The sequence below is a fragment of the Portunus trituberculatus genome, chromosome 27 (assembly GCF_017591435.1).
Source record: "Portunus trituberculatus isolate SZX2019 chromosome 27, ASM1759143v1, whole genome shotgun sequence".
NCBI classification, from domain to species: domain Eukaryota; kingdom Metazoa; phylum Arthropoda; class Malacostraca; order Decapoda; family Portunidae; genus Portunus; species Portunus trituberculatus.
Window position 1 is genome coordinate 2,483,814 of NC_059281.1, and position 19,562 is coordinate 2,503,375.

The following is a 19,562-nucleotide window of genomic DNA, read 5'->3' on the forward strand; positions in this document are numbered from 1 at the left end:
TAGCTGAGGTTGGAACAGTGATGGCGGGTAGAAAGTCAATCATATTGACAAGGCTTGAAGATAAGCTCTTCCATAAGTATCCTGTATTAGGAGGAATTCAAGGATATCTTGACTAAATATGAGGATATATTGCAAAATGCGTTCATCAGTCAAGTTATCAGTAATATATTTTTTAATCTACATGTGTCTGTATAAATTCTAAAGAATGAGACACTGAAAAATATATTTCCCTTCATTAAAGAAAAAAAAAAAAAAAAAAACTCATTTGGAGAAAACAGTAACTACCTGGAATATGAATGGATCATAAATATAGCCATTACTTATACATTTTCCAAGTGTACAGATCCTGCAGACATAGCCATGTTCAGTACCCGTGCAGCATGTTCAGTACCAGTGCAGACGTAGCCATGTTCAGTACCAGGGGATGAGACAGGCATGGCACAGCACAGCTGCAGTTTTCTCCGCCCCTCTCATTTCTAGACTGACAGCCGTTGGTGATGGACCGTGGGCGTGGAGGCGGAGCGAGATATTACGTGTACTGTTCACGTAACGCATGGGCGGCACGACAAACCCCTAACAAACTCATATATTTTTGTGAACTGGTTATGTATTTGTTTCAATATTTGGTCACGATGACTTATTAATTTATTTCATATGCTTGAGTATTCATACAGGCAAATACGGAACAAATGGCGTTCCGTATTGGTTCAATACGGAACGCAGCATTTCACGCTTCAATATGGAACGGTTCCGTATTTTAAGGGACAGGTGGCAACCCTACTTCCAATAAAAACACCACCCTACACAACCTACACATAATCATTTTCCCTCTATCCAAATATGACACTAACATTTTCTCTTACTGCATTACAACTGGTCTGAAGATAGACCATTTTGACCCTCTGGTCTGACAGCTCTGTCTCGCTGTCGGCTTTCGCCCTCTTGGTTCTCTCGGTTTCACTCTCCTCTCTCTTTCTGACTCTGTCTCTTACACCTCGTAATATACACGCATTACTTGACTTCTCGTCCCCCCACAACAACTTCCGTTTCTACAATGTTTATTTCAAATATCTTCATTAATATCAATAGGAACAAGGCCTTCCCCATAGCTTGTCGATATCCGCCTCGTCCATATCATTTGCTTCTGGCGACTTCTGATAGATGCGGTGATGCAAGGTGCGGTGTACTCGACGCAATGTTCCCGGAACCCACCGCAAGGAGGCACTACACGACGAAAGCTTTGATGGAACACAACAGAATAGTTTAGTACAGATTTGCCTGGTAATGGTGCGGGACGTCTAATTATCAATGATGCAGTCACTCTGTCGAGGTTGTACCGCATGGATTACCTTGGAATGGCCTCAAAATTAAAGGAAACCATGAGAAATATACGAACCAGCATTGTTTTCGGCAAAAAAAAGTGGCATTTAATCGAAAAGGCATAAGAGCCGTGACGTCACAAGTGATCTTGATCTTGATCTTGATGTTACAGGCCAAAACATGTGGATGTTTGAGTTATTTTTGACGTATTTGTACTTCATGAATAATGTTTGATTATGAATGGGCGAAGTATTAGTGACATGGGCATCTAAAATAGTTATAGAAATGTTATATAATGTATATGCGAATACTGCGATGATAAATGTGGCTATGGCACGTAGGCCCCGTGTTTATCCAAGGACGCCTGGAGACAGGCCAGATCACAGTTTCGTGAGTCTCCTGATACGTCATCCCCCGAGGATCGGCTACCGGTCGTCGCCTCAGTTAGTTTTGAATGGACAGCGGTGGGGTACGCTTCACGCGCACTTACTTTCCATTATAAAACTACTTGTGACAATGCCTTCTACTTGCTGTGTACCTTACTGCAAAGGCAATTACAAAACTGGTCCAAGAGTGAGTGTATACCGATTCCCTCAACAGCCTGAGCTTCGGAGGAAATGGTTAGCCCATAAATTCCCGTGAAAAGCCCACATGGTATAAAAAAAAAAAAAAAGCCATCAGGAGAAAGCATTTCACTCCAACTCATCACAGCAGGGTAAGCACTATACAGGTATTTGTTGTTTTGCATGATCAACTTGCTAAGTTACGAATTGGGTACTTTCCTGTTATTGCCCCACCACTAATTTTAGGTTAGCTTAGGTTAGAAAATTAGTTAACCTAACCTAACCTATCCTAACTTAAGATAAAGAAAATTTAATACAATAGAAAAATCAGAAAATTAGTGGTGGGACAATAACAGGAAAGATACTCTTTAAAATTAAAGCAAAGATACAAATTTATTACCTTATGAAATTTGGTTATACTGACAATAAAAAAAAATACATTATGAGTAAAAGCTACTAACTTAAATCTTTAAAAATAATACATTAACTGTAATTAAATACGTGTATAAGATGCTTAAAATAGGTAAAGATTTGTGAATATTAATATTAATGAGAAATATACAGAGTATTTAAGAAGAGATAAAGAGTGAGAGAAGGGAGAAATATATAGAGAAAAAAATAATACATAAATATTTCTAGCTATTAATACTCATTATTGCAGTATTAGTGCTATGTGTTACTGAGGTCATTATTTAACACAAACTGTTTAAGATTGTGTTTGAATGTAGCAATGCTGCAGTTATGTGGTACATGTCTTGCAATATTATTCCATATTATTGCACCTTTATATCTAAATGTTTTCTGCATCATGGCTGTCCTACATAATGGTACATGAATTTTATGACTGTCTTGTTATATGGGAGTGAACCTGATGATTCCTGAGAAACATATCATTGAATATTCGGGGCAAACACCTGTTGCTGTATCTATACAGTAGCTTACTGACAGTGAATATATGAATTTTATGGAGAGGCAGTACTTGTGAAAGGAATAGTGGTGCAGTATGATCCCTGTAATTTGCAGATGCAGTAATCCTGATAGCTTTTTTCTGCGGTAACTAATTAAAGTGAATGTTTAATAGTTGGGAGAAGGTGTGTCTTGAGGAGCTTTGATGTACCACAGAGCCTTAGGTAAGACTATCCAAGTGTTGGAAAAAAGTGAAGGATTTAGGTGATCTTGAACTTCGATAATTGAATCAATCCTACACATGTACCTTAATTGAGTGCAATTACCTATCCAAGCATTCTGTGATAATCCAAGCTTTGAAATGAAAATTATACACTAAGTTTGTCTTTACTCAGGCAATGTGACTTTGCTACAAGATTATTAGGATTATGTTACTATACCTTGTTCACTTGACCTATATTCCTGGCGTCGAGGCGGGTTTAAAAGCTGGGCGCTGATTGGCTGCACCACTCTCTCGCTAGCACCCACGGAGAGGCTGTGTCTTGTATGTCCAGTGAAAAATGTTTTTATTTTATATGCTATAACTCACTTCATATAAGGGATAGCCAGATTTGGTTAACACCATAAGACTCAGCAGTGACTGTACAATCAAAATGTATTGTAGAAAATTAACAAAAGAAAAAAGATAATGGTATTATGACGAGGTGAACTGCAACGATTTCATAAAAATGTTTATATCCTGTTTTGTTTTGCTCGTTATTTTCAAAGGATGTTCATTGAATGCTGAAATATATTATTGCATCATATAGGAAAAACTCTCATGAATACGATAGTGTTATCAGAATGCAGGTAAACCTCCACTTGATGAAAACACAGAGTCATTTGTAGTCACATGTTACTCGCCGCGGCTTACGGCGAGCCGCTCCGTGGTAGTGATGGTGGTGGTGAAAATTGATGAAAACAAAGTAAAAGTAACAAAAACGTGTTTTCAGCTTTTTTTTGCACCAAAACACAGAAATGCAGGCAAAACACAATATTTGTTGAATTAACTGAAATATGTCAAAAATATATATGTTTTGTGCTGTATTGTGAATCTAAGGTAATGCAGTTGACTGAGGTTTGACTACAATTTACAGGGCAAGTCGCTTGGCAGGGTTGGTCAACTACTACCAGGCTTTAGTAAAGCTGATGACAGAAATTTACCAAGAGTTGACATCTTTATGATTGTAGATTTCTATCGAAAGCTCCGTCATCCAGCCATGAAACACGTCAAGATGCAGAGGTATGTACAGTGGAGGGAAAAGTAGTGGAAAATTAAGTAAGAATGTAATGATAGTGTTACGGCCCGCCCGTAACATACTCCACTACCATCACCTCCTCTGCTTGCTACCTCGTTCGCCACCTCTCCACCTCCCCTTCCACGTCACCGTCTCATGAACCTTCCACGTCACCGTCTCATGAACCCTCCACGTCACCGTCTCATGAAGCCCCACTTCTGTCCCGAAGTTGGATTCACGTGGCCCCATTCGACTCAAGCGGAAGTGTTAAGTGAGCTCCCTGATTTCTGGAAATCAGTCGAGGTCAAGGCCTCAACCAGTGAACACTACGCCTCTTGGATTACCGTGGGATCCACATCACCCAGCGCTTCACCACTGTGACACCTCATAAATATCACTTCCCCTCGTCCCATTTTTTCCACATTGCCTCCATATAGGATTAGTATTATTGTTAGGTATTACGTTGGGTTTTTTATTGTTATATTTATTTCTGTGTTATATATATATATATATATATATATATATATATATATATATATATATATATATATATATATATATATATATATATATATGTGTATGTCAGTGTCATGTGTTTCATGTTATATCTATATGTGTATATCAGTTTCATTGTTATTGGGTTATTAAATAGCTTCTTAATACCCCCCTTAGGATTTCCTCACCAGTTGAACCTGCAGTGTTTTTTTTTTTTATTGTTATTGTTCACCGGCTCCCCGATGCCAATTTTACCCATTTAACCGGTGAACATACCAATTGGCGACCGTGACAGGACCATTATAACCCTTGTTCAGTGTTCCATTTTTCCAGTGACTTTTTTTCTGTGATTACATTATTTTTTCTTATGTGTTTCTGTGGTGTTGTGATTTTGATGTAGTTTTTTTCTGTGACTTACTCTGCGTGGGGTTTAAATTTACCTTTGTCCGATCAAGTGGCTCCTTTTGGGTTAAAAGTGCTTCGTGACTTTCATTGGTATCGCATAGCAGTGGTAGAGCAGGAAACCAAGTAGAAAGGCGTGTTCACTGTGTTACGGCCCGCCCGTAACATACTCCACTACCATCACCTCCTCCGCTTGTTACCTCGTTCGCCACCTCACCGCCTCCCCTTCCACGTCACCGTCTCGTGAACCTTCCACGCTACCGTCTCATGAACCCTCCACGTCACCGTTTCATGAAGCCCCGCTACTGTCCCGAAGTTAGATTTACACGGCCCCATTCGACTCAACCGGAAGTGTTAAGCCAGCTCTTGGCTTTCTGGAAGTCAAGTTGAGGTCCAGGCCTCAACCAATGAACACAACGCCTCTTGGGTCTACCGTGGGATCAACCATCACCCAGCACTTCACCACTGCGACACTGCATAAGTATCACTTCCCCTCGTCCCGTGTTTTCCACATTGCCTCCATATAGGATTAGGATTATTGTTAGGTATTAAGTTAGGTTCTTTATTGTTGTATTTATTTCTGTGTTATATGTATATGTGTATGTCATTTTCCTGTGTTTCATGTTATATATGTGTTTCATGTTTCATGTTATATCTATGTGTGTCAATTTCATTATGGGTTATTAAAATAGCTTTTTAAAGTGCCCCCTTTTGCATTTCCTCACCAGTTGAACCTGCAGTTTTTTTTTTTTTATTGTTATTGTTCACTGGCTCCCCGATGCCAATCTTACACGTTCAACCGGTGAACGTAACAATTGGCGACCGTGACAGGACCATTATAACCCATGTTCAGTGTTCCATTTTTCCAGTGACTTTTTTCTGTGATTACTTGTGTTTCTGTGGTGTTGTGACTTTGATGTGTTTTTTTCTGTGACTTACTCTGCGTGTGGTTTAAATTTACCTTTGTGCGATCAAGTAGCTCCTTTTGGGTTAAACGTGCTTCGTGACTTTCATTGGTATCGCATAGCAGTGGTAGAGCAGGAAACCAGGTAGAAAGGCGTGTTCACCGATAGCACTTATCTCTATTTTTTGCACATAGGCAGGTGTGTAATAAGTGTTATCCAAGTGTTGGGATCATCATATGTTCATGCGAACCCTCAATCCCTCACTTCGCGGATCATTTTTCTCGCTAGTTAGAATCGGCCATTTTAACTAGTCTCTCAGACTAATCCGCCTCCTTATCAATAACAAGTCTCAGTACAATTCGCTCCTCACTCTCAAGTCTCGTAACTAGAGTAATCCGGATCCCTCTTAATGCCGTAATTCTCTAGTTTACCCCTCATTAGTGATTGTACTCATAAGTGTTTACTTAAGTATAATCTAGGTAATTTCAAGGTTGCCTTTATTATCACTCTGCCAAGTTCCTCACTTAAGTAATTCGCTTATCATTTTTTTTTTGTTGTGGTTTAACATCTATTTAATATGGCTTCCGCTCAGTTTAACGTTGAAGATTTTGTGCCGACCCTTCTCTGGAACAACTTAAAGATGCTAATATAAAGAAGGACCAATGGAAGACCATCGCTAAACATTTTGATGTTCCCATCACGTCTCAGATGACTAAAGAGGTCATTAAGAATGTAGTTGTTGAACATCTAGTGCAAGAAGGTCAGTTGCTAGGAAATGCCATAGAAGAGTTAACTCCCATGTCAGCCTCTACGAGGACTATAATACACAGTCCCCAGGAAGAACAGGATAAGAGTAGGATAAGTCAGTGGGAAATTGAGAAGCTTAGACTAGAATACAGGATGCATGAAAAACAAATGCAACTACAGGCAGAAAAAGAAGCGAAAGAAATGCAACTACAGGCAAAAAGAGAAGCGAGAGAACTACAGGAAAAAAAAGAAGAGAGAGAATTTCAGTTACAACTTAAAAGGCAGGAGAAAGAGTTAGAAATTCAGGAGTTAGCCCTACGAAATGACACTAAGTTTAGAGGGGAAGAAATAGATATAAATAAAAAGTTAGCAAGCTTTAATCCCGCTACAGCTGCTCTGCTAGTTCCCCCTTTTGATGAATCTGATGTTGACGGGTCATTTCGCGCTTTCGAGAGTATTGCTAATAGGAATAAATGGCCCAAGGAGCAGTGGGTGTCTCTCCTTGTCCCTAAGCTAGTAGGAAAAGCTTATAGGGTATACAACGGCCTTAGTGATGAGGTAGAATATGAAGAGATCAAAGGTAACATTCTAGATGCCTTATCAAGATCTCCCATCTCACCTCCTTCATGAGCCCATTACGGAGGTCTTAGGGGATAGGAAATGTTAAGGCCCGCCCGTAACATACTCCACTACCATCACCTCCTCCGCTTGTTACCTCGTTCGCCACCTCTCCGCCTCCCCTTCCACGTCACCGTCTCGTGAACCTTCCACGCTATCGTCTCATGAACCCTCCACGTCACCGTTTCATGAAGCCCCGCTACCATCCCGAAGTTGGATTCACGCAGCCCCATTCTACTCAACCGGAAGTGTTAAGCCAGCTCTTGGCTTTCTGGAAGTCAAGTTGAGGTCCAGGCCTCAACCAGTGAACACAACGCCTCTTGGGTCTACCGTGGGATCAACCATCACCCAGCACTTCACCAATGCGACACCGCATAAGTATCACTTCCCCTCGTCCTGTGTTTTCCACATTGCCTCATATAGGATTAGGATTATTGTTAGGTATTAAGTTGGGTTCCTAATTGTTGTATTTATTTCCGTGTTATATGTATATGTGTATGTCATTTTCCTGTGTTTCATGTTATATATGTGTTTCATGTTTCATGTTATATCTATGTGTGTCAGTTTCATTATGGGTTATTAAAATAGCTTTTTAAAGTACCCCCTTATGCATTTCCTCACCAGTTGAACCTGCAGTTTTTTTTTTTTTATTGTTATTGTTCACCGGCTCCCCGATGCCAATCTTACCCGTTTAACCGGTGAACGTAACAACTGATAGCACTTATCTCTTTTTTTTGCACATAGGTAGATGTGTAATAAGTGTTATCCAATTGTTGGGATCATCATATGTTCATGCAAACCCTCAATCCCCTCACTTCACGGATCATTTTTCTCGCTAGTTAGAATTGGCCATTTTAACTAGTCCCTCAGACTAATCCGCCTCCTTACCAATAACAAGTCTCAGTACAGTTCACTCCTTACTTTCAAGTCTCGTAACTAGAGTAATCCGGATCCCTTTTAATGCCGTGATTCTCTAGTTTACCCCCCATTAGTGATTGTATTCATAAGTGTTTACTTAAGTATAATCTAGCAATTTCCAAGGGAAGATAGGAATAAATGGCCCAAGGATCAGTGGGTGTCTCTCCTTGTCCCTAAGCTAGTAGGAAAAGCTTACAGGGTATACAACGGCCTTAGTGATGAGGCAGAGTATGAAGAGATCAAAGGTAACATTCTAGACTCCTACTCTATCACTTCTGACGGATACAGACAGCAGTTCCGAAAGTATGTGAAACCAGACTCTCACACCTATGTTGAATTTGCTTGTGAGAAACTAAGACAATTTAAGAAGTGGTTAGCCGCCCTTAACATTACCACCTTTTCGGAGTTGCTCAATCTAATGGTCCTGGAAGAATGGAAGAACAAGTTACCCTTTAATATTCTGAGGCATGTGGAAGAACGGGGAGAGAGTGAGCTTATGTCTACCGCTAAAGTGGCTGATGCCTTTGCCTTGTTGATGGGATCTTTGGGTAGTAGAGGTCGTGGTTCACTATCTAATGTTAGGTCCTCCTTTGGGGAAGATTTTGGGAACGCGGGTGGTAAGCCGACCGGATTCTCACCAAATGCGTATGATTCCCACTGGTGTACATACTGTAAGAAACCAGGTCACTCGATCCAAAAATGTAGACACCCAAATTGCAAGGCCTTTCAACGTCAACCTTCTTTTGTGGCCCCTAAACCTAACAACTTTGAGAACAAAAAACCAGTGGCCCTAGCTAACCCTGTCAACTCTCCTCTCGAACTTTATGCACATATCAAGGTAAAGTGTCCCTGACTGATAATAAAGACAAGGCAATATATGTCAAGGTTCTGCGTGATACAGGTGCTGCCCAATCCATCTTAAAGGAAGATGTCATCCCTAACATCAAACAGGCTTTCACTGGGGAGAAGGTAATTCTTACAGGTCTCGAATCACAGCTCTTCTATCCCTTGGCTAACATTAGCTTACTGTGCCGTTTCATTTCAGGAGAGGTTGAGGTAGCCATTAAACCTGGTGAACTGCCAGTACCGGGGGTACATCTTGTACTGGGTAACGATCTTGCAGGTAACTTGGCTGTTCCAAACTTAATTGTTCTTGAGTCCCCCTTAAAAGAAAGTCCCACTAAGACCCTGGACGAAACTGTAGTATCGGTCTCGAGCTCGAGACTGTTCCGTTACTGATGTGTATCACCACTTTTGCTGAGGAGTCAGTCCTGTCTGGCCCTCGCTAGTAAACGCACCTTCTGGCCACCCAGTGTCTCTATTCCCTTGTCCTCGTTGAGCTGAGCTACCACACTGGCGACGAGAAATTCTCACGCACTGAGACACTTAAGTTTGCTTTCAAGAAACTAAGAGCAAGTCCTGACCGGAGTTATGGTAGCGACTTGGGGCCGCCTTGAGGCGTTCGACAAGGACCTAACAGACTGGGCGGCATACTGTGAAGTGGTTGAACAGTACTTCGAGGGGAATTAAATCACTTCTCCAGCTAAGAAAACTGCAGTTCTTCTATGCTCCATGGGTGCCGCAGCTTACATGGATTTGAAGAATGCTGTTGCACCTAAGCTACCGAAAGAGCTCAAGTTTGACGAAATCACCAAAACACTGGAGAAGCTGTACGAACCATCGACAACCATCAGTATGGAAAGGTTCAGGTTCAACAATCTTTCACAGCAAGCCAACCAACGAGTCATCGAATTCGTGTCCGCGCTCAGGCGACAGGCAACCAAATGCAGTTTTGGTGGCTTCTTGGATGAGGCATTAAGGGATCGTTTCGTGTGTGGAATACGCGACACAAATACCCAGAAGAAGCTCCTTGGTGTTGAGGATCTCACCTTCGACAAAGAACAGAAGATTGCTCTCAGCATGGAGACGGCAGAACGTGGTGCTTCGGAGCTTCACACCACTCTTCCGTCTACTTTGACGGTTAATAAGGTGTCATCAACCCAGTCAGCGGCGCAGGCAGTGTGCTACTGTTGTGGGGAGGTAGGACACATCCGCCCTGCGTGCAAGCACAAGAATGAAACGTGTGAGGGATGCGGCAAACGTGGTCACCTGCGACTCGTTTGCAGGACTACTCGGAACAGGTCGGCGCCAATAGACTCGAATCGAGTAGTGAACAGTCACGTTTCTAAGAATGTGAAATACGTGGTCGAGAGTGAGAGTGACCTTGAAGAATTGTACCACGTGCATGGTGATAATGAGCCCTTGGTAATAAACGTTACCTTAGATGGTGCCCCTATGTCAATGGAAGTGGATACTGGCTCAGCACGTTCGATCATTAGTGAATCCACGTACCAAAGACTATGGCCACGTGGTAAAGGTCCCGTGCTTCGCTCTTCAAAGGTGGTGTTGCGTACGTACACGGGTGAAAAGGTACGTCCTAAAGGTTCAGTTAATGTGGAAGTGGTTCAGGGAGGAAAGAAAAGTAGCCTTCCCCTTGTTGTGGCACCAGGGAACGGCCCGGCCTTAGTGGGTCGTGATTGGCTTCCTCACATTAATGTACCATGGCCTTACAGCGCTGTGAACAATGTTGCTACAGAGGAAGAATTTTCACACCTGTTCAAAGATGAGCTCGGGACGCTAAAGGGTGTTGAAGTAAGTCTAAGCATGCAGGCAGGTTGTCAGCCAAGGTTTTTTAAGCCTCGCTCGCTGCCTTACGCGATGCGCGCCAAAGTAGAGGCCGAACTCGAGCGTCTTGTAGCAACCGGAGTGCTCTCACCAATCAAGTCTTCAAAATGGGCAACACCCATTGTCCCAGTTATGAAAAAGACAATGATGTGCGGCTGTGCGGCGACTACAAGTTGACAGTAAACAAGGCTATTTTGCCTGACGTTTACCCTCTACCTACTCCGGAAGACCTATTCAGTTCACTCAGAGGAGGAATTATCTTCACAAAGTTAGATCTCAGCCACGCCTACAATCAGTTGGTTCTTAACGACGAGGCAAAGCAGTACCTGACTATCAACACTCACAAAGGGTTGTTCCGCTGTAACAGGTTAAGTTTTGGTATAAGTGCAGCAGTAGCAATTTTTCAAAGGGAGATGGAAAACTTGTTCAGAGGACTTCCAGGGGTGGCAGTATATCTAGATGATATACTTGTCACCGGTGAGTCGGCAGAGCAACACGACTCTAATCTACGGTCAGTACTACAGAAGTTGTCAGAGTCGGGTTTGCGACTGAAGAGAGAGAAGTGTCACTTCCGGCTACCAGAAGTCAGGTATTTGGGGTTTCGTGTATCGGCTGAAGGCTTACAAGTATTGGACGACCGTGTGCGGGTAATCACAGACATGAGCGCCCCTACGAGTGTTACGGAGCTACAGTCGTTCCTCGGACTAGTTACCTACTACAACCAGTTCATTCCACATCTGTCAACGGTACTGGAACCTCTCCATATGCTACTACGAAAAGGGCAAGCCTGGGTGTGGGGTGAACAACAAGAGGAAGCCGTGAACAAGGTTAAAGAGATGTTAAGATCCACGCCTGTACTGGTTCACTACGACCCTTCTCTGCCCTTGCTACTTACTGTGGATTCCTCATCATTCGGACTAGGGTGCGTTCTAGCCCATGTCATGAAAGATGGTACTCACAAGCCAATAGCTTTCAAGTCCCGCAAGCTGACTTCTGCGGAGAGAAACTACTCGCAGCTGGATAAGGAGGCTCTGGCAGTCCTTTACGGGGTCAAGAAATTTCATAAGTACCTTTTTGGCAGGTTTTTTGTCATACATACTGACCATAAGCCCTTGATCACCTTGTTAGGTGAAGGGAAGGCTATTCCAGCTATCGCTTCACCGCGCCTTCACAGATGGGCGATTACCTTGTCAGCTTACAGATACTCATTAAAGTATACACCTGGTAAGCTGATAGCTCACGCTGATGCCTTAAGCCGTCTCCCGTATGCTGACAGCCCAGGAGAAGACTCTCCTTGCCCCGAAACTGTTCTGGCCATGGAAACACTGGATCGCTCACTAGTACCTGTGGAGCAAGTGAAGACAGGCACGGATCAAGACCCAGTTTTGAGCAAGGTAAAGTTGTGGCTGAGAGAAGGCTGGCCGTCTCAGCCACCGTCACCAGATCTGGCTCCATTTTCAACAGACAGCGTGAACTAAGTCTTGAAGGAGGCGTGATTCTGTGGGGTTCAAGAGTAGTAATTCCCCATTCTTACCGGGAGGAACTCTTGGACGAACTGCACGAAGGTCATCCGGGCTCTACACGCATGAAGGCTCTGAGCAGAAGTTATGTCTGGTGGCCTAATTTAGACAAGGACATAGAAAGCAAAGTGGCACGGTGTTTTTCATGTCAACAGGAAGCTCAGAGTCCCCCTCCAGCTCCTCTGCATCCTTGGGAGTTTCCTCCAAAGCCATGGTACAGAGTCCATATGGATTTTGCTGGCCCGGTATTGGGCAGGATGCTACTAGTTATTGTTGACTCCTACTCCAAATGGATAGAGGTGCACGACATGAAGAAAATCACCGCCCAGGCAACTATTGAGAAGTGTCGTCAGACTTTTTCCATCCATGGCCTCCCGCATACTGTAGTAACTGATAATGGTCCTACATTTATCAGCAGTGCTTTTGAATCTTTCCTACAAGCAAATGGTGTAAGGTTAGTGCATTCCTCCCCATACCATGCTGCGTCTAACGGACTTGCCGAGAATGCGGTCAAAACTGTGAAAAATGGCCTAAAGAAAATGAAATCCATCGCTACTTTACGGGGAAAGTTATCGAGATTTCTTTTCCGCTACCGCATCACCCCTCACACAACTACCGGTCAAACACCTGCTGAACTACTCATGGGTCGCCTGCCTCGTTCAAGGTTGTCGCTGGTTCGTCCGGATCTGTCAGAGAGAGTCATTATGAAGCAATCGCGCCAGGTTTACGACCACGACAGGCGATGCAGAGCGAGGATTGTAACAGTTGGGGATAACGTATTTGTTAAAAACTTTCCTAGCTTAATTCCTCGCTGGATTCCAGGTGTGGTGATGGAGCAGCTAAGTCCTCTCTCTTTCAGGATACAGCTCCAGACGGGACGTGTGGTGCAACGCCATTTGGATCATGTTAGACAACGCTTAGCAGACGTTCCGGATGACTACCCTCGCCCAGTGGAAGACGGAGACGGACGCCACGACGATGACCACACGGGGTTGTCGATGACGGAGAAGGCAATGATTCAACCAGATGGCATGGGCGAGATCTTACCGAATCCAGTTTTCTCGCGGGAGGTTTGCGTACCACGACCCGCAGAGGAACAGAAGCCAGCAACCGAGGAGGAAGCGCCTGATGAAGCTGGTGCTGCTGCTACGCCCGTGATCGAGGCAGAGACAGGGGCTTCGCCACGCACAGGCTCACCGCAGCCGCGCAGGTCGGGTCGGACGACAAAAGGTGTACCTCCGCTTAGATTAGGGTATTAACATTGTACTAGAGATAGCTTGGGTAATGTTCTGTTAATCTCTTGTTTAATCTTGAGTGTGGGGGGATGTAGTATCGGTCTCGAGCTCGAGACTGTTCCGTTACTGATGTGTATCACCACTTTTGCTGAGGAGTCAGTCCTGTCTGGCCCTCGCTAGTAAACGCACCTTCTGGCCACCCAGTGTCTCTATTCCCTTGTCCTCGTTGAGCTGAGCTACCACAGAAACATCCCCTCACTTCTTCCCAGTTTGTGCAGTCACCAGGTCTCAGTCTAAGTCCCCTGCCCCTTCACCACTTCCTCCACCAATGACTGCCTCTACTGACAACTTATACAATAACATTATTTCAAAGGAGAATTTTATTAATGCTCAGGAACAGGATCTCATTTTGGCTAAGATCAGACATGTTGCCAGTGAGACAAAGGATATGTCTAAATTGCCTTGTTTTTATTATCAGGAAGGAGTCCTGATGTATGCCTACAGACCTTCTGTACTGAAACAACTAGACACATGGTCAGAAACACATCAAGTTGTCATCCCCTTGTCTGTAAGACCAGCCATTATAGAACTAGCTCATGATGGATTGTCAGGTCATCTAGGCATCCAAAAAACCTACAAGAAGGCTCTTCAACATTTTTTTGGCCAGGAATGAAAAAGGATGTGTCACACTATGTAAAAACATGTCATATATGTCAAATTGTGGGTAAGCCTAACGAACGCCTTGTGCCAGCTCCTCTGACGCCTATTCCAGTTCAGACGGAGCCCTTTGAAAAGATCGTTCTGGACTGCGTAGGGCCCTTACCCAAAACCAAACGAGGGAATCAGTATTTGTTAACCCTCATGGATCCCACTACCAGGTACCCTGAAGCATTCCTCTTAAGAACATCACATCAAAGACCATTGTAAAACATCTAATACATTTTTTCACCTCGGTAGGAATTCCAAAACAAATTCAGTCTGACAAGGGTAGCAATTTCACTAGCAATTTTTTCCAACAGATAGTGAATGAGCTAAACATTGACCATGTAACCTCCTCGGCTTACCACCCCCAATCCCAAGGCTGTCTGGAGCGGTTTCACCAAACATTAAAATCCATGATGAAGAAGTATTGCTTGGAGCATCAAGGAGACTGGGATGAAAGTATCTCTTTCCTTCTCTTCTCTTCTATAGGTTACTCCCCTTTTGAATTACTCTATGGTAGACAGATCAAGGGGCCTCTCAAAATATTAAAGGATCAATGGTTTACTCAAAAGACTCCTTCAAGCCCCAGTGTGTCTCACTACATCAGTAACCTTAAGAATAAAATCAGTGATCAGATTTTTTGCTAAATCAAACTTCCTCAAATCTCAAACTAAAATGCAACAAAATTCTCTCCCCAAATCTGTCATAAGAAGTTTCAAACCAGAAGACAAGGTTTTACTTTTTCTCTCCACTCCAGGCAATGCTCTTCACAGTAAGTTCATGGGACCTTATGTTGTAGCTCATAAACTAAGTCCATTAAACTATGTGGTCCACACTCTTGACCGTCGTAAGGATTCCCAACTAGTTCATATTAACCTAATGAAACCTTACCACTCCAGAGAACCAGAGGACGACTTGTCTCGCACTGTACCTGTATGTCTGGTAGGGAAGGAGTCTGGGCCCGTACTTATGAACACTAAGATGACGTCCTAACGGTAAGAAGTCGTCCTAAATCACAAAAATGGCGGAATTCGAGTCTTAAATCCTTAAGACGGCATCCTAAGCCCTAAAGATGCGTCTTAGTACTAAAACACCTCCCGAGGTGTTTTAGCAGTAAGACGCGCTCCTAAGATTTCATCCTAAAAGTAAACATGGCCGCTCGAGGGGGACCGCACCGCCACCACCTGCGACAGAGACGGTCGTTTCGTGAGAGGAAGGACGTCCTGAATGAGTTAGATGACCGTGAGCTGGTGAAGAGGTATTGGCAGGATCCTGCTGGTATCATTTTCGTGACAAATTTGGTGCGGGAAAGGCTGAAGAGACCAACTGCAAGGAACAAGGTCTCTCTCCCCGAGATGCAAGTTATCTTCATTGCGGTACCTCGCTATAGGAAAGATGCAGCAGTGCAGCACTGATGACTTGGGGCCCTCACAACAGACCATCAGCAGGATCATCAGTGATACAGTGATACAATGCCATCCAACTGGAAACTCAATGGAGGAAGGAGGAGTTTCTGCAGATTACTGGCTTCCCTGAAGTGATTGGTGGCATTGATGGAACGCACGTAATGATTGTGGCTCCTAGAGAGTATAAGGTAGAGTTTGTCAACAAGAAGAGATACTACAGCATCAACGTGCAGCTTGTTTGATGCTTGATACCACATTATTGATGTGGTTGCAAAGTGGCCGGGATTGGTTCACGATGCAAGAATACTTGTTCAAAGTGGACTCTGCACGATATTTGACAACGGCATCGTCCCAGCTGGGTGTCACTTACAGGGAGATAGTGACTATCCCAGCAAGAAGTGGCTACTGACTCCATACCTCAGACCACAGCCTGGAGCACAGTCTTCTTATAACAGGTAAGCTACTGAGTAGTAAAATTTAGATAAAAAGTTATCTAATTAATTATCCCACATCACACAAAACTAATTATTTACCTCCCATAGTTACACTTTTTCATATAAACTAATATAAAGTGCTAAATTAATGAATTACGTATTTTTGAAATATTATTGCAGTTTCACACAATCTTGACCCTCCCCCCAACCTTACTGGATTTCTCCATAAGATGAAGTAACCTAACCTAACATTTTGTAACCTCCTCATTGGGTTGACATCATCCCCCATTAAGGAGTAACTTAACATTTTGAAACTTGACCAGAACAACTGATAAGGTAAAGTAATTTAACATTGTGTAACCTCCTACCTGGGGAGCTTTGCCCCTTCTGGATCCCCCAAAAAGTATACGTATCATTAATATCTGATAAGGTAAAATGGGGCTAGAAATGCTCCATAAAATAAAATGTAGACCCTGCAGAGGGCTATAATTATGTAAAGTGTGTTGGTTGAATCACCAATACAACAAGTAAATTTCATGAAAATTTCCAAATATTTAAGTTTCTTCTTTTTTATTCTAAGTTTTCATGTGAATATATTAACCTAACCAATGTTATACTAGATATTTTTTTTTGTTTCATAAAGTTTAAGCTATCATGTCACAAACCATTATCATACAATGAATCTTAACTTAACCTTATATATGACATAATCTAAATGTTTGCAGAAATTAAATTAATGCATCATACCAATTTCAAGTACTGCATTGTAAGATTGAAATCTATATTAATTTCAGGGCCCACAAGAAAACCCACAGTGTTGTTGAGAGGCATCGGGCAGCTGAAGCGACATTTTCACATGCTACACAATGAGATCCAAGTTGATCCTCCATCCAAGGTCTGCCAAATTGTAGAGGTTTGTGCACTGCTGCACAACATCTGCAAAGCAAGAAACATCATTCTTCCTGAGGAAGAAGAACATCTTGCTGCAGCCGAGGATGGAGGCAACGAGGAGCGACCCCCAGCACAGAAAGTTCAAAGTCACCATGAAGTAATCCTTTACAGGGATGAATTTGTTGTGCTTCACTTCGAGTAAGTAACACAACCCATAATACTGATTATAGTAGCATTCTTAAGTTTTTTCCCCTCTGTCAATTTGTTATTTATATTTATATGTCTTATTTTGTTGTGTGTGCACTGTTATGTTGGTGATTTCATCTTCCTTGCCTCACTCTCTGCCAGTCACCCACTATTGAAAAGATAGAGTTCTTCACAGATAACACAGTATCACTGTTCAGCCTTACAATATGTAAATGGGTTATGATGAATGTGTATCTCAGCAACATCTAAAAAAATAATTAACACACTTTCACAACTAACTTAAATGATTCTTTCTTAATTATTTTTCACTGATTTTATGAGTGTGGCATTGACTACATTATCAATTGTTCTGTAGTTTATATATATATATATATATATATATATATATATATATATATATATATATATATATATATATATATATATATATATATAATGTGTGATACAACATCAAGCAGTAAATCAATGTCTTTCTTTACAGCTTTGATGAGTGATGAGACACCAGTGTCATGACTGCTGAGATTGGTGTTATTCTCATGTAAGTAGTTTTCTCTCTCTCTCTCTCTCTCTCTCTCTCTCTCTCTCTCTCTCTCTCTCTCTCTCTCTCTCTCTCTCTCTCTCTCTCTCTCTCTCTCTCCCATACCTGAAGTAATTAGATTGTAGGTTGAGGAGCATATAGAAACTGCAGTTAATTTTGTGTTAACACTAATATTTGGTTGAGTGGTTACAAACAAAAACAAATAGTACATTATTTATATCTTTATTACTATTTTTTATTTGTTTGTTTCAGGTACTCTAGTTTTTGTGTGTAGTACATGTACTTAGTCTGTTCTGCTCCTTGCTTCCCTTCCTGAGCCATTATAGATTCTTCAAGGACTGCAAGCTCAAGCTTCCTTTTCTTCTGCAGGTGGATGATCTCCTCATCCACAAACACCAGTGATGTACCAGGCAAGTCTGGCCCCTGTTGGTGCTGCAAGTGGTGTGGCAGGTGCCTCCTCCTCAACACCCACTGCCTCGGTCACCACTTCTCTCTGTTGGGCTGCCTCTGCCACTTCCCCAGCATCATCTGCTGCCTGAACACTGCTGGCATCATTAGTTCTAACTTCAGAAACTAAGCTGATAATGTTTTTGGTTTTATTGCTAAGGACAAAAGTAACAGAAACCAGTAAATCTAGCTAAGGGTACAATGTGTTTGACTTAAATCCTATTCTGTTTGAAGGCCATGTCTAAGAAACTGTAAATCCCTAAGACTTGTTATCATTAACACATTCACCCACTACAACACCATATTTATGAGGGGGGAGAAGGTATAGGAATTAAGTTAACTTTATTAGTTTTTTTTTCTTTTCTTATTACTGTTTGGTTAAAGAATAGAAAAAAAAAAAAAAATTTTCTCAACACTAGATAAATTTACCATTGTGTTTAACTCTTAAGTTGTAAACTAAATGGGAACGAGTATTTTGGATTGCAGGTATTTGAGACAACATTATGGCCTAATATTGTTATATCTACAAGTGGCTTATCCTTTGTTAAGGAAGGTGCATTCAATGATGCTTGCCTTATTGGTACACCCATGAATAGAGACATTCTTAGGGTCCAAAATCTCAAAGATTAACTCATTGTGCTGGGAGAGAGGAGGGTTGGCAGGAGGTCCACCATCTGGAAAGAATAATATAATCTTATTGCTAATGAATTGCAAATACAAATAAATAATTTATAAAGAACGTGTTTTCACATAACATACGTAACTCAGATGTGTGGTTGGAGTAATATTATTTGTCAGAGGTTGACACTGCATCATAATTAGTGTGTGCAATAAATGCATCCACTTCACAAAAAAAAAAAAAAAAAAATGCAGGAAATGGCTGGCACTTTAATATATTAATCACTATTACAAAACTTTCAATGTTGTTGCTTCCAAACTTAAAACAGGAACAGTTTACTGAAATTTATTCCTTAAAGTGGTTAGGTTCCATGATCTAAATCTCAAGTGACCTTAACAGTAGACCTGCTGAAACTTAGTATTTACTCAAATACTAGTAAGCCTCCTTGCAAAAAATAAATAACCATAAATAAATACTTTTCTTTAAGTGAAATTGCCTTACCTATTCAGTGCTTAAAAGGAATAATAAGATAAATCATATCTTTTGTTAGGGTAAAACTGAAATTTCTATCAAGGTCAAAAATATGAAAATCTTGCTGCAACTCACACAAATATAACAAAAAATAGCTCCCAAATTAATAACTCTTACCTGTGGCAGTCATGGATTCTCTCTGCTTGCGGGTGTTCCGTCTTGCCTCAGATTTTATAATATGCCAATGTTTCTGGCA

The 19,562-nt window shown here is 42.0% G+C and overlaps 1 protein-coding gene and 1 long non-coding RNA gene across 2 annotated transcripts; both read left to right on the plus strand.

Annotated features, from left to right (window-relative positions):
• Window positions 1–11,249: 11,249 nt before the first annotated feature.
• On the plus strand, window positions 11,250–13,615 carry LOC123509919 (uncharacterized protein K02A2.6-like). The gene is made up of 3 exons (XM_045264543.1): window positions 11,250–11,902; window positions 12,113–12,230; window positions 12,512–13,615. Exons 1-3 carry the CDS (start codon window positions 11,250–11,252, stop codon window positions 13,613–13,615), a joined length of 1,875 nt encoding a protein of 624 aa, XP_045120478.1.
• A 1,801-nt stretch (window positions 13,616–15,416) lies between these two features.
• On the plus strand, window positions 15,417–18,415 carry LOC123509842. Its single transcript, XR_006676299.1, has 4 exons — window positions 15,417–16,154; window positions 16,928–17,222; window positions 17,713–17,769; window positions 18,139–18,415. It is a non-coding gene; the product is annotated as an uncharacterized LOC123509842 (long non-coding RNA).
• The last annotated feature ends 1,147 nt before the right edge of the window (window positions 18,416–19,562 follow it).

Coding starts and splice junctions, on each gene's coding strand:
- LOC123509919 (XM_045264543.1), top strand. CDS start 11,250: ATGGAAAACTTGTTCAGAGGACTTCCAGGGGTGGCAGTATATCTAGAT. Junction 11,903..12,112: donor GGGGTCAAGAAATTTCATAA/GTACCTTTTTGG, acceptor GTATGCTGACAG/CCCAGGAGAAGACTCTCCTT. Junction 12,231..12,511: donor AAGACCCAGTTTTGAGCAAG/GTAAAGTTGTGG, acceptor TCATGTCAACAG/GAAGCTCAGAGTCCCCCTCC.